General features: G+C 41.1%; 1 protein-coding gene across 1 annotated transcript in view; it reads right to left on the bottom strand.

The window, feature by feature from the left end:
• Positions 1–533: 533 nt before the first annotated feature.
• The window catches only part of trpm5 (transient receptor potential cation channel, subfamily M, member 5), a 197,583-nt gene continuing 182,695 nt past the window's right edge, over positions 534–15,421 (bottom strand). The window contains exons 21-26 of the mRNA XM_039744779.1: positions 15,163–15,331; positions 14,283–14,461; positions 8,604–8,736; positions 7,709–7,781; positions 4,990–5,065; positions 534–1,961 (exon numbers count right to left, since the gene is read on the bottom strand). Of these exons, the coding sequence (XP_039600713.1) occupies positions 1,870–1,961; positions 4,990–5,065; positions 7,709–7,781; positions 8,604–8,736; positions 14,283–14,461; positions 15,163–15,331 (722 nt within the window). The 3' untranslated portion in view covers positions 534–1,869. The remainder of the gene's footprint in view (positions 1,962–4,989; positions 5,066–7,708; positions 7,782–8,603; positions 8,737–14,282; positions 14,462–15,162; positions 15,332–15,421) is intronic.

The raw sequence follows: 15,421 nt of genomic DNA, 5'->3' as shown, positions 1-15,421 counted from the left end.
AGGTCAGCAAGACATGAGAAAGTGTGTCGGACCAAACCGCCTCTTCTGCATATATCTTTAATATTCTATGTGCCACCACCCTTCAAATCTCTACTCAGCTTTAGCCCCCTACTTTGGGTCAATCAGAATTTCAAGACGTGAAAGGCGAACGTCCCGTTTCCATCAAGTGTTCTCTAAATTCTTAACATTATTATAAGCTGACTTAATAATATTTTGTTCACATTAAGCCAATAGAAACAGAGACTTCTCAAGTTCTTCAACAGGTATGAACTGACCACAGCCCTCCATCGTGACAAAGAACTTCAACTTTTTTGGGATTGTAACGCATTCCTGCTCATCCGATCAAGACACAAAACTTTACTACAGATTCAGAATTTTTTTTCTTATTATTGTGTGCAATGATTTTTCATACAGTACAAGTAGGGGGGCTTTATGATATGTTTATTGCAATGAACATGTCAGTAGTAGTAGGGTGTTGTACCTTGATAGCCATTATAGATGTAATAAGAAGTCAAGCAAAATGACCCCTTTTATTGGCTAACTAAAGAGATTACAATATGCAGGCTTTTGAGGAAACTCCGTCCCCTTCTTCAGGCAAAGATGTAATCAAAATACGGAAGACTGGTTAAGTACTAATCTCAGAATATTAAAGGATCATTAAACGAGATTGATTCATACTATTAAAGGTAATTCATTGGATTTTGATACTAATCAAGTGCAGAAGGCAGTTCAAATCAGTAAAGTTAGATGTTGGTCAAATTTAATTTCGTCATCTATGATGATTACATCTCACCTGAAGAAGGGGCCTGAGTTGCCTTGGAATCTTTCTAGTTAGTCATTTTGCTTGACTTCTTCTTACATCTATAATGGCTCTATAATGGCTCTCATGGCACAATACCCTACTACTACTGACATGTTCATTGTAAACGTCTCAACATCCAGCTTGTGTAGTTGCCTTTCTGTAAAGCTGATAAAAATACATCTCTGCCTTGAAGTGTTTTCCTTGAAGTGACGATTTCATTTGGTAGTTCGTTCCCACCTGAGTTAATCCCACTTCTGACACCAATGTAATGCTGCATGTTGTCTGCCAGTGCTGGTCCAATGGATTTGTGCTCAGTTTGTGCTCTTTTAGCAGCGTCCTCAATTTCCCTTATGGGATTAAAACGTTCATCTGATCTAATAAGATATCGCTTCTGTCGACTTCTGTAGCAACGACACACTTGTTAGCTCAGACTCTTCTCAATACCAATTGCTGATTCATGATTTCTGCATTGGGCAGTGCCAGGCACAGTGGTTACAACTGCTGTCTCCTGGGGGTCTGCATGGATGTCTCTCTGGCCACTCAGGTTTTCCTGTTACACTTTATTGGGATGTGCAGGTGGGGTTAATGGAGGGTCCGTACATTAGCAATACATGGAGGAGTGTGGATGTTTCTGTGCTGTGATGTACCATCTCATCCAGGAATAGTTCCCCCTTGACCTAAATTCTAAATAAAGAGAAGCCATGGATGGCCTCCTCTAAATCCCAAACAGGCTACAGTGGATTTAGGTTTTGTTTGGTTTTTTTTTTTTAGAAAACATTTCCATTTAAATCACAGGGTTTGCTCTGTTTTGTGGTGGCTACTATAACGCACTATTGCTAGAATCCTTCATATCATTTACAGGGTGACATTTTCCAACAGCAGGTCAGAGGACATGTGTCGTTGGTATTTGCCATTCCTACAGTTCTCAGTGTTTTTGTGCAATTGTAGAAGTTATTGTCCCAGTTCTCGTTTCTATTGCACCAGATCACCTCAGCTTTGCTTCCTTGATAGACCAGTGCATAGCAGCTTTGGCTCGTTTGATTTCTTCGTTTATCCTAGCCTTGACGTTAGTCGTCGATGTACTTCAGGTCTGTTTGTTCCAAATCCATTATCCCCTGCTCTGCGTTTGCTTCATCTGCTCGGGCTCTGTAAGGGAGACCTAAAGGAAACAAAATGAAATTTTGGTAAAAGGCACTTAAAGCCAATTGAAGGAGACATTTGCCATTTGTCAGAGCTATGTTTGATGTGGTAGATTTGCCACATAAAATTTGCATTCTAAAGTGAAACATTTTATATAAGCATTATAAAAATGGAGTGGTGGCTGTGACGCTAAGGATCTGCACCGGTATCTGGAAGGTTGCTGCTTCAAATCCTGTTAATGCCGGAAAGGATCAAACTCCATTGGGCCCAGGGCCGGCACCACCCATTAAGGTGAATTAGGCATTCAGCTAGGGTGCAGATCATAATGTGGGGTCTAGCTGCATGGGTTAACTACCAAACAGTTGGTTGGCACAGTAATAAGTTGGCCTGGGGTGCACTGGCACTGGCACTAATTGGGCCCTTATCCTGAAAATTACTCCGGGGTGCTGAACAATGGCTGAGCCTGCACTCTGGCCCCCTAAGGTCATGTGAAAAGACAATTTCCCCTCAAGGATTAATATGGTACCGTATATACTCACGGATAAGCTCTCCCGCAAATAAGTCGGGGCTTGACTTTACAATATAATTTCTGTTATTTTATAATATCGGTCGTATAAGTCGAATGCAAAAAAACTCCCGCTATTGGTCCAAGAGATTACGATCTGCTAACGCCCACCTGAGAGAGCCACCACCGAGCACACGGCCTTTATTTTATATGTGGGTGCGGCAGTGCGCTGTTCAGCGTGTGCTCCTGACCTCTCTCTGTCTCTCTCTCTATGGTGCCTACGCAGAGATTGGTAATAACGAGTTACAGTTACTCTGCTACATTTACATGAGCAACTTTTTAAAAAGAGTAGTTTTACTGCACCATCCTTTTTACTTTTACTTGAGTACATTTGTCAAGAAGAAACGCTACTCTTACTCCGCTACATTGGGCAACACTCAAATCGTTACTTTTTTTCCCCATTAGATACGCTATATTTTTGCCAGAGAGAAGCTGCCAGTGGATCTACTGCATGACTGTTTCACCAATCAGACGTAGCAACAAGAATCACATGACCCCGTTTCACCAATCAGATGTAGCAATGCAGTCACATGACCACACACAAACTGTGGCGGCATATCGGTACAAACTCCTCACAGACAGCGGACAGGGAAAGAAAGAATACATGAAAAATGAGAGCCAACTCCTGCTGGAGCTTAACCGTTGGGGTGCTGAGTGAAGAACAAGCACAAGTCCTGGTGAAGTGAGACTTCTTGTTCGTGGAGCAGCGGCCTTGTTTTCTATCAGCTGTGCTATTTGGAGGGTAAGTGAATATGCAGGATTGTACTGTCAGTGTACAGGAGATCTCGTCACTGTAAGTAGTTCACTCTTCAAACATACGTCACCTACTGGAGGTATCCGCTTCAAAAGCTTGGTTGTAAAAGACTGAGATTTGGAACTTTGTGTTATTTGTGCATCTTTATTTTGTAAAGATGTTACTTATTTTTACTCATTTTTGTATTTTATTGTTTGAAAATAGCAGAATTTGCACATTATTTAATATTTTTGTGTATCTTATTACAACATTTCTAAAAAATAAATCGTTTATTATGATCAAACAGTTACTCGGTATTTGAGTATTCTTTTCACCAAGTACTTTTTCACTCTTACTTGAGTCATTTGTTGGATGACTACTTTTTACTTCTACTTGAGTAATATTATTTTAAAGTAACGCTACTCTTCCTTGAGTACAATTTTTGGCTACTCTATCCACCTTTGTGCCTACGTGACCACACGGTGATACCCAAACTATTCTGAAGTGACGTTTGCACTGATTTGTGTTTTGTGTATTCATCCTTATCTACAATGGAGCATTCAATCAGAGGAAAATATGAAGCTGGTTTTAAATTAAACATTGTTGAAGTGTCGAAAGAAATTGGTAACTGTGCTGCCGCAACACAATTCGATGGGTCTGAGAAACTGAAAAAGGCAAAAGAAAAAATTAAGTGTCATGTTTTTGAACGGGCGTATACGTCAGGGTCTGATTTTATGATTGATTTTTCAGGTTTCAAGACCCGACTTATACGCGAGTATATACGGTATATCACAAAATCAAATGCCTAACTTATAACCCTTGCATTTTAAAATGGAGGTGACGGAGCTGGGGTCCAAAAGCCTTAAACTTACTGAACACATCCATTTTTTTGAGCCATCGGGTTTTGAGCTGCGTCTTGAGATGACACGTATTGCAAAACGGCAGATCCATGTTGTTTTCAGAAAAAGAAAAGCAAAAAGCAAAACGTTATTTGTGAGATTCTGCCATTTTAAAAGGAGACCGGCAGTGTGTTTCATATCCCTGCTCATATCGTCTGCAAGCACGGCCATTGACGTTATTGAGAATAACTACAGAAGAAACGTCGCACTTATGATCACTCGCTACGTGTGATAAAAACGACCAAAGCTGAGTTGCTATGAATCGGAGGTCTCTCATCATGTTATGGGCTTGATTAGATATCAATAAAACTGACTAATTACGAGTAGTCTCTCAAAAGCATGGTCCTCCATCTTTTTATTACTTTATCCTATGCTCTGTGAACCTTTAGATATTGTTGGTTATTTGTTGTTTAAGATTCATTTCCTTATCGATTATAATCTACGATTGTAACCTTATTAGTTATTACATCTCTTCACTTGTAGCAATCAACTTTAGTTGCCTGTCCTACTACACTTGCTGAACAGACAGGCCCAGGCCTAATGTTACTCGATTATGTTTACCTCTGTTGTAAATCACTTTGGGTAAAAACATCTGCCAAGCAAATAAATGCTTTCAACATCTGAGATACAATTGGTTCCATTTCTTTTGTTTTCCGGTGAAGTGACTTGCCGAGGGTCACACAGCGTCAGCAGCAGGATTTGAACCCACACCCTCAGTGTTTGAAGTCCAAAGCCTTAACTTCTACACCACACTGCCTGCTATATGCTGTATGCCACGGCGCTCTATTTATGTGCTGTATATGGCAGGTTTATCCTAAATCTGTTTTCCTTTTCAGTAACAAAGCCATACCTGAGTAGAGAGGAGGCAGTCGTTTGGTGTTGAAGCCCTCCATGAGCCAGGTCAGCACTTCACTGCAATATCTTAGCTAGAATCCAAGAATAAAGAATGAGAGTTCAGTAAGCAAACTGACAAATCCCATTTTGCACCCCGTACTGCATTGCATCTTCGTACAGTATAAGCCCTGTATGGTGGGATTCCCTAATTCAAGACTTAATTCAGCACCATGTTGGGTTTGTCATGGCCAGAATTAAATCACTGGGTGGTCACTAAGTTCTTCTTTCGAATCTGTTTGTGCACCTGGCTTCTTTCATCAACACCTGACAATTTTAAAGAAGTCAAAGGATTTGAAAGACCTGCATAGATCTGTGGAGAATAAAGAAAAGATGAAAGAGTAGAATAACAGCCCACCCTGCACATACTGTAACTATTTCAGGGTCAACTTGCAATCTCGCTATCCTTAAAAAAGAGAAACAGTCTGTTCAACCCCAACTACACGTCCGTTTACTGTTTCAGTTTTACCTCGATGGTGGTTACTTCAACTTGTTTAATTTGTATATTCTTCTCTTTTACTTGTTCGACAGCCATTCCTGATGCAAAGCAGTCGTGCGTGCAGAGCGAGTAAACCTCAGGGCAGGACACGGAATGTGGCGGGTGAGACCCTGGCGGAGGCGGATGGCTGACTATCACCACAGAAGAAAGGTGCGATGTTAGATGGTATTTACAGTACTTTATTCAACTGGCTGATAATGTAAGATATCATTTTTACTTTCTCTTATGCAAAATATAGGGAAACTATTGAAATCGTCCAAAAATTCGACTTCAAGATTTTGATGAATCTCGACATTTTAGACCTTCCTGAGTCGGAAAGTGACATTTTTGGAATTATGTCTGTGTGTCTGTGTGTGTGTCTGTCTGTGTGTGTGTGTGTTTGTGTATGTAAACACGATAACTTGAGTACACTTCACTTAGGTCAACCAAATTTTGCATTCAAGTAATAGGTACAAAACGTAGATTTCTAACTTTCCGCTAACCGGAATTGATACTTTACCTGAAACGTTTCCCCAAAATTATTAAAAATGTGATAATTTCACATCATATTATGGTAAAACACCACATTCTAAGCATTTTTTGTATGTTTGCATTTTTTCGAAAAACGACCGTTTTTGAGATAATCACAATTTTCCATTTGATGTTCAAATGGTAATACATACTGTGGACAATGGCCGGCAACTTATCCCGGCCAATACCCCCAAGCCGCCAGGTGGAGCCCTCCCTGCAACATGGAGATGCCCCGAATTCCAGCAGGGCATCATGGACCTTGGAGTTTTCCTTCACAGCCCTGCTGGATACCATGGTGGCCACCAGAGGACGCTACAGGGAGGCTCAAGGATTTGTATTCTCCGTATAGCCTGGAAGTACTTCCCAGTCATGAGGATGGAAAAAATAAAGTACTTCTGGGCTGAAGAAAAGAGGAGTTTTCACCTGACCCGGAAGTGCTAGGGAATCACATGGACTGGGGGATCAGAAGCGCTTCCGGGTCGAGGACTTTAAAATGACTATGGGAAACCCCAGCAAGTGGGGCCGAGTTGGGAGGAAGGGTGACTGAGCTGCTGGGAGGTATGGAGGATTGATTATTGTTATTATTATTGTGATTTATTGAGTATTGTGGAGTGGGGTGCTTTGTGCACTGTGTTGTACAAATAAAGTAATTGATTTGGACTTTTATCTGGTGTCTGGCATCTGTTCTGAGGGTTCAAGGGGACAACAGCGCCCCCTATCTGTCACAATGCATATATATATATATATATATATATATGTATATATATATATAGAATGTTTTTGCTTTGACTTTGTTCCTCGTTTTGTAAAGAGGAGACAAGGTAACATCAAAGTGTTGGGTAACAACCCTGGTGATCCTGTATAGTTAGAGTTGTTGGAAACATGAAATGCATGCAACCAATTGCGGATGCGTTTTTTCAGACGAGAGCTCAGTATAGAACCGATTTTTAAATGGCCGAACTTGAGGTCCTGTGGGTTCCAGGCAGGAAAAGGCGGGTCCAAGAGGGCGGATATCAGAAGTGGCATCAGTGGTGGAAAGGCCGTCAATCTTCTGTTCTCCAGAAGGCATTAGACCACAGCGCCAACACCTGGTTCTACAGGTAATTGCCATCTCAAGAGCCCTTAAGCTGCCTCCTAAGCACACGCATACACACACACACACACACACACACACACACACACACACACATACACGTGTGACAGCTGGTCATTTTGCCTCTTTCAGTCCTGACCTGGTTACTCTCTTTAGATGTTTCTAAGCTCACATAGTCATCTCCTGGTCATTTTGTCTCCTCATGTCAATCCTTACGCATGATTTCTTATTACAATGTTAACATTTTTTAACTTCTTGTATGCCACATGATGCATAGAGTATGCAGTAACTATTATGAATGTTCAACATTTCATTTGTTTTGTAATTCTGTTAACCTTTCACTTATTTCATTAATACATCACACTTTATTTGTTGTTTGCTACTCTTTTATGTATTTTAATTGTATATTTCTATATAATGAATAATGTACATACAATACTCAGTACATTTTTGATACCTGGAAGATGCCACTGGTAGAAGACCCAACTCATTTTTACAATTTTAATGGCCCTCCTTGACTGTTAATTAATTTGTAAGTTTGAAGCCCAAACCCTCTGCTTAAATCAGATTTCTTACCTGTGTCTCCACCCTCACCAGACGTTTTTCTTGCTGCTTAAATCCTGAGAAGATTTTCAGAAGCGCATCAACTCTGCAAATAACAAAATAAACAAAAGAGTTTCACTCTCAGTGAAGCATCTGAAGGCTCCTGCCATTCTAGCATGTGGACTGTGCTCCTCTGCATAGCTTCAGTCACTCAATTGTCTCTCTCATTTTATTGTTATTATTAAAACACTCTAGACGAGAACAGGCCATTCAGCCCAAAAAAACTCGCCAGTCCTATCCACTTATTTTTTCCAAAAACATCAAGTCGAGTTTTGAAAGTCCCTAACGTCTTACTGTCTACCACACTACTTGGTCTCTTATTCCAAGTGTCTATCGTTCTTTGTGTAAAGAAAAACTTCCTAATGTTTGTGCGAAATTTACCTTAACAAGTTTCCAACTGTGTCCCCGTGTTCTTGATGAACTCATTTTACAATAACAGTCTCGATCCACTGGACTAATTCCCTTCATAATTTTAAACACTTCAATCATGTCACCTCTTAATCTTCTTTTCCTTAAACTGTAAAGGCTCAGCTCTTTTAATCTTTCCTCATAACTCATCCCCTGTAGCCCTGAATCAGCCTAGTCGCTCTTCTCTGGACCTTTTCTAGTGCTGCTATGCCCTTTTTGTAGCCTGGAGACCCAAACTGCACACAGTACTCAAGATGAGGCCTCACCAGTGTGTTATAAAGCTTGAGCAGAACCTCCTGTGACTTGTACTCCACACATCAAGGCGCTATATTACCTGACATTCTGTTAGACCTCTTAATGGCTTCTGAACACTGTCTGGAAGTCGATAGCTTAGAGTATATTTTTGCATAACATAAGAGTTCACCCTTCATAGATGGTTGTTGTATTAGTGACTTCTTACTTGTTTGAGGTTTTCTTGAGTCTTTGTTCACTGCTTTCACGTTTCTTTTTCTCAAGTCTGGCCAAGTAATTTTCCTTCTGTACAGTCTCCCATGTCATCAGCTTTTGGTCACCAGCTTCAGGTAAGTCACGCTCTTAAGAGAAAAGACAAACAGAATGCAATAAGAGGACAGAAAAAACAAACGACATTCCAGGAAGGAATGTTTTGAAAGCATCCAACCTTCCCTATAGACAGTATGTAAAACAACACTCCTGACTCACCCCCACGTTCATTCAAATAATGCTAGTAAGGATATTAACTGTTTAAGTATTAGCAGCTGAGGTTCAGGTCTGTAACCGACCAGAGAATCACTTCTGGGATAAGGCCTACCCAATCCTAAGAGAGTACCCTCTGGTGGCCTCAGCTGTCCTCGTCTTGTACAGTTTGGCATACGAACGGGCATCCGTAATATGAATTATTACCTGGACGGGAGGCCAGAGAGAAACATCATTGGCTAGCTGGGTGGAAAGATTATATCGTGCCCAGCTGGTATAAAATAATGGAGGGACTAGAGGAAGCCGGAAATTGGGGGTGGGTCCATTCCCCATATGTTAGGTGGTAGTGATCCTCATGTAAGAGCCCAGTTGGAACACCTGCAGCGGTGCTAGGGAAATGGATTCTGGAAGTGCGGCCCTGTAGCGATCCCTTGGGATCAGTAGTGGGTGCTGTCAGGGGAGGTCCATTCTACTTTGTCTATGACCCGGAAGTGCTTCCTAGAGGGGACAGAATGATACTGGAAGCATTCCTGGGTCCGACATAAAAGGAAGCCCACTACTACAGATAGGCAAGTTGGAGTCGGGAGGCAGTGGGCAATACTCAGAGGAGGCAAAGAAGGATAAGAAGACCCAAGAGATCATTTATTATATAGTTGGTGGCTTGTTATTATTATTATTACTGTGATTAAAGCAAGAGGATTGTGAGAAGATGCCTGAAAAGGAATGAAAATCTTTTATTCTATTATACGTGTGATATATTGCTAGGAATGTGGTTTAGGGCTCTATGGCGCCCTCTTGTGCTCACACTGGCATAGTCGGCTGGATTTTCTGGCCGTCTGCTTGGTAGAAAACCTGTTTTATTTGAAATTTGGTGGCCAGAGAGCCCTACACCACAGTTGGGCCTAGGGGACAGCTGAAGGATTCTAGCGACTATAATTCTACCACTGCTCCAGGGGTTGGTCCTAATGACCCAGCTCTTCCTGTCAGAAGGACTGAAAACCGGAGGCTCCACCATCTTTGTTAGTTCAGTTTGAACTTGAATCTGAAAAGATGCTCCTGCAATTTATTACATGTTATTTTGGTTTGGAAAAACGTTTAGTTATAACAGGGTCACCAGGTGGACATGCCAACTCTTTATCGTTGTCTTGTCCTTCTCTTGCAACAGATAGATGTAAAAGGCACTATATGATAGATAGATAAGTCCCAGATTTGCTGAAGAGAGGGAGGCGAGTGTAACATCACACATCCTGACTGTTATGATTGCCTGCTGTGTTATTTGGGTTTATGGTCTGTTTATGTATTTAATGTCATGTAGAGTCCACTTCTGCGATTAGTTTTAACTTTTGATTTAGTTTTGATATAGTTAAACATTTCTTCAAATACTGACTTAATACTGTGCATGCTGGGTCTCTTTTGACCCAATTCTAACACTATTTGTTAGGAACCCCTGATGTCAGATTTTCATTCAAACATATTTTATATTGATTGGCCATCTTAATCCCTAATACTGATGATCACAGACTTTAGAACAGATTATATTTAGGACGTTTAATGGGCTGTGAACAACCAAATTATAATAAATGCAGTGGATAATCCATTAATGTTAATCTTCTTTTTCTTCCTCTTCATCTTTTCCCACTTCTGTGTAGAGTCATTGTGAATGATCAACCTTCTCCATACAGCTTGGTCCTGAACCTCCTCCACAGTCAGGCACTTTTCTTTCAGATCTTCTTCCATCCACCTCTATTTTGACCTCCCTTGTTTTCTCTTCCCCTGTATTTCCATTCCCATCTTTCTTTTGCCCACATACTCCTTGTCTCATCATCACATGTCCATGCCACTCCAGCCTATTCTCCTCTACTTTCTTAGCTATCTCTCCCACTTTTGCTGTACCTCTGATGGTCTCATTTCTTATTCTGTACTTTTTGTGACTCCACACATCCATGTCAACATTCTCATTTCTGCGACATCCTACTTCTTTTCCTGTTCTCTCTTTACTGCCCATATCTCAGCTCCATACATCACTGCTGTTCTTATGACTGTCTTATAAACCATATCTTTAACCTAACAGTTACCTTTTTCAAATTATTCTATCCGCATTGCATTCTATGGGTTACCTCTGAATCTAATTTTACATCTCTGGCTCCCACTTACCTTAGATATTTAAGTTTATTCAGTCTTGTCAGTAGCTCTCCCTGCAAGCTAACTTCTGAATCCTGAACCTCATTAAACCTCATATATTCTGTCTTCTCCCTATTTATCGTCAACCCTTCATCTTCCAAAACCCTTCTCCATTCTCTCAACTTCCTCTCCGCTTCCTCTTTTCTGCTGCTACACAATACAATGCCATCAGCAAAAAGCCTGCAGCAGGAGTATTGGTCTTTTATCCTACCAATCGACACATCCATGACCAGATCAAAGAGGTCAGGACTGGTGCAGACCTCTGCTAACTGGGATCTTGTCCGTGACCCCTAACACTTCTTTTAACCCGAGTCCTCACTCCCTCAAACATATCCTGGACAATCCTCACGTACTTCTCTGGTCCTCCTTTTAGATCTCTTGACATGGCACTCCATCATAAGCCTTCTCCAAATCAATAAACATCATATACAGTCCTTTCTGTTTTTATCAGTGCTTCTCTATCAATGATGTGTCAAAACTGACCAGAAAGACACGGCATGGTAGAACTTATTTAAACCTGTATAAATGTTTCAGATTTTTCTTTTGCTGGCTTCATACACAAAATGATATCAAATTTGACCCCAAGATGTTTACAACACCACTTTGTTTTCAGACGTACCACCATTTTGTTTTTTCTGTAGTGCTCTTAAGGCATTATCATGTTTAGATGACAGGATATTTGAGGTGGATGACATCATCGTCATGACATCATAAAGGTCAGCATTGTGAATGTCTAGGTTGTCCAAGGCTGTGGATATTAAACAGATATCGGCATGTTGCTTTTCAGTTTCAAAGACCTTATGGGTTAGAGATTTGTCTAGAAGTGATGACTAAGAGTTCTGTTTAGGAGTTTAGGATTAGGTGTACTTTCTGATTCCTCTTTCATTCTGACCCTTACTTTCCTCTTGACTACATTCAATCTTCCAGTCCTTCTTCTGAAAATTCTAAGCTAACTTTTTTTTTGAGTGGATAGGACTGGCCAGCTTTGTTGGACTGAATGGCCTCTACTCATATAGACTGTTCCAATACTCTAAAAAGGTATACAAAAGACACCTACTTTGTCCCATGGTAGCAATACAGCTAGCAACAAGACACAAATACCCATCAAAATGGTGGTGGTTATGAGAAACCAAGGTGGGAGAACACCAAGACAATCTGAGCAATTGTAAATAACAAAGCAATAGAAGAAACAGTCAACATCTCCTACAAGATGGAAGAAAATGGAAAAAATACATAAAATTTAAAAACTGTTCAAAATCATTATGCGCTCTATGATGTTTTGTAGGTTCATAGTTCTCGAAATGAAGATGATTGTTTCTTCTGATTTTCAGGATGTGTTGAATTTTTCATGTTTTTGGGGTTCATTTTGGCTGCTCCAGGTGATTTGGTAATGTTTGGATTAAGAGCCCAGTCAAGTTTAATTTAATAACTGAGGTTAATAATATTTTAAATATACATTTGGTAACTTTGCAATTTGTGATTGTTTCTTCCATTTTCAATTTCTGCTACATTTCTTTGAAAAATGTGTCTGTTAAATACAAAATATTAATTTTAATGTTTGAGCAGGAAAACAAGGAGTGGAATTCAATGCATCGCTGGCTTAAAGGAACACTCATGTTTTCATATGAAATAGGGAGAAAAAAGTTTATGATATAATAGAAGCCAACAGTGATCAGTGATGTATAACGGCAAACGATGCGAAAGCCTCCCATGGGAAAAAGAAAAAAAAAGAATTGCATGTCACATAATCAAAGTGTCAGTTGTCCAGTCATATGCTCAAAATGTGGCAAACGCTTGATTCTTTCTAAAATATTGTTAAATATTTGCTTCTGGGGGCTCTGCAGCTCCCTAAACACCCAACACAAAGGTTTGGACACAAGTTCTTCAAACAGAAAGGCTATTATTGGGGGAAACTCTTCTCTCAGTAAGCATTTCCCACACCACAACCACCAGTACAGTTTCTAAGCACCATAACTCTCTATAGCTCTGTCGTCTTCTCTCTCTCATAACCTCCTCCTCTCCATCAGCAAGCTTCATCTATCTCCTCCAGCCTCTGGCTCCCAGAGTTGAGGCGGGCATCTCCTTTTACGTAATCCCCCTTTACTTCTAGTGTCCTGAGGCTGTGGCTCGAAAGCATTTCTGGGTGATGCTGAAGCACAACTAAGTAGGGCACACCACTCCCTTCAGCACCCCCTGGCAGCACCAATGGAGCCCAACAGGACAGAGTCAACAAACTTCAATTCCCATAATGCCTTATGGGAATCTGTGGTAATCCGTTAGCCGAGCTGTGTACCATACTGGGGGAGACAAAACCTTGTGCAGGCAGTCTTCCTCTGTTCTTCCAGGCAGGGTCTGGGTAAGATTCCTGGGCGGCAACCTTCACAATAGGTAACCATGGTAATGACTTTTTTAGCTTGCAGCTGAATAACAGACATGTGGAGTTGTCATCAGAGAAGACTGACAGATTACACTGTCCACTGTTGCTTCACATTTGGATATCAGCTTTGGGTCTGCACATGCTATAATGCATGATGATTTGGGGTACCAATAAAGTGTACGCAAGATGGGCACCCAACCAGCTTACTGAGCTACACAAGCCAACATCCTTGGGTGAATTTCAGCAGGTTTCACTCCCTCTGCTTAAAGAAATCTCACCACAGAGCATTGTTCAACAATGGTGCGATCCAGCAGCAGAGTGTCCATGTTGATGTGACCTTAGCTCTAATGAAACTAACGACAGAGTGCTGTGTGTGCTCGAGCTCCCCATAAGCCATGGCAAATATGTCATATTGTGTCAGCTTCCACCAACTGTGGTTACATTGTAATTTTTAAAATGCATTTCGTTTTTGATTTACCCTCATACATTGGTCAAGTAATGTATAACAAAACTATCATTTTTGTATGCAGTACTTCTTTAAGAGAGCAACTCTTCGTTGGCATGCCTGTCATAAAAATATATTCAACATTTTGGGTGCTGAGAAAATAAAAACCCATTCACTGATCGTCCTTCAAATCCACTGAATCCATTTCAGGGTGGTAGGGTGTGGAGTCCATTTCAAAAGCAGGAAGGATGGCACGCCAGGCAAGAGCAGGTCACCGACACTGGGCAAATTTAGAATTTCCATTTCATCTAATATTTGCATAAACAAAAACACAAACTGAAGAGAACATATAAACTCCACATTGACCATCACCGAGTGTAAAGAATTCACCATGGCAGTTCAATAAAATGCATCCAACTCACCAAGGTGCTCCTGCTTGGATTCAGCCTTGTTGAACATGCTGCAGACCGCCTGGGAGAGGTGGCTGATGATGATGAAGGGCGGTGCCAGGGCAGGCCTGTTGTAGTACTCCACAATCAGGTTATACCGCTGAAACTTCCAGAAGATGTCTGTGTTACCTTGAACTACCTGGAAGGTGTAGCTGGAAAATGTTGTAAGTAAACATGCTTGAGATGTTGTTTATAGTTTTAGAGAAAGATATTCATAAATCCTGCCACCCATGTGCACCTGGTGATCACCGTCCTGGCTCTGCTGAGTCACTAACTGTACCTTTTTTTACCACCTCTAGTTCCAAGATGATGCCTCAGTAGAATGCCTAGCCCCGCCCAGCTCTGTCTCCACCCCTTCCACTCTGGAAACCCTAAAAAGGGGCGGTCTCATTTTGACCACACCTCCTACTGACGGAACCCCTTTTGAGTGCTTACTAGGCTAACTAGAGCCGACTTTGCTTTGCACCCACTGCACCATTTCTGTTATTTTGTTTGTGCCAATTGAAGGAGGTTACCCAGCTGGTGCCCACAATACATTTCATACTTTTTTTGTATCTATACCTAGGAAAATTAAGTCACTCAATCAGAGTTACAGGTGGGCACTGAATTTTGTAACTTTTTGCTTTCCTGGAGTGACTACTGTGCAGTTGCACAAGTGCAGTGCTACGCTGCCCACACTCTTGGAATTTTTCACGTTTTATTTAATCGCAGCGGAATAAAATCTGTTTTTGGGTCTGAGGCTTTGGTGATGCAGTCAGGGTCAAACAGTAACACAAAGGAGGCCATCAAAGCCACACAGTCTTGTGGATGAAAGTGCAATGCCATTGATCTGCTAAATGATCAGCCTTCTTACCTGAACATTGCAATCAACAGGTTGAGAAGCAGCACGTTGGTGACCAGCAGAAAAATGACCAGCAGTAATATGACCAACCAGTTTGCATACAGGTTTGGACATGAGGGGAATGTTTCGTTAAAGATGTCAATTGGGTTGTAGGAGCAGTTCGTATGTGGCATGCGAGCAACTGTAATGAGAAGAAACAGAAAACACAAAGTATGCAGCATTAACTTTACAGCAACAATGTCAACCTTTTGACTATTTATTTGGCAAATCA

The sequence above is a fragment of the Polypterus senegalus genome, chromosome 1 (genome assembly GCF_016835505.1).
Source record: "Polypterus senegalus isolate Bchr_013 chromosome 1, ASM1683550v1, whole genome shotgun sequence".
In the NCBI taxonomy this organism is placed as follows: domain Eukaryota; kingdom Metazoa; phylum Chordata; class Cladistia; order Polypteriformes; family Polypteridae; genus Polypterus; species Polypterus senegalus.
The sequence above is the reverse complement of the archived record's forward strand: the minus strand, read 5'-3'. Positions and strand labels throughout refer to the sequence as shown.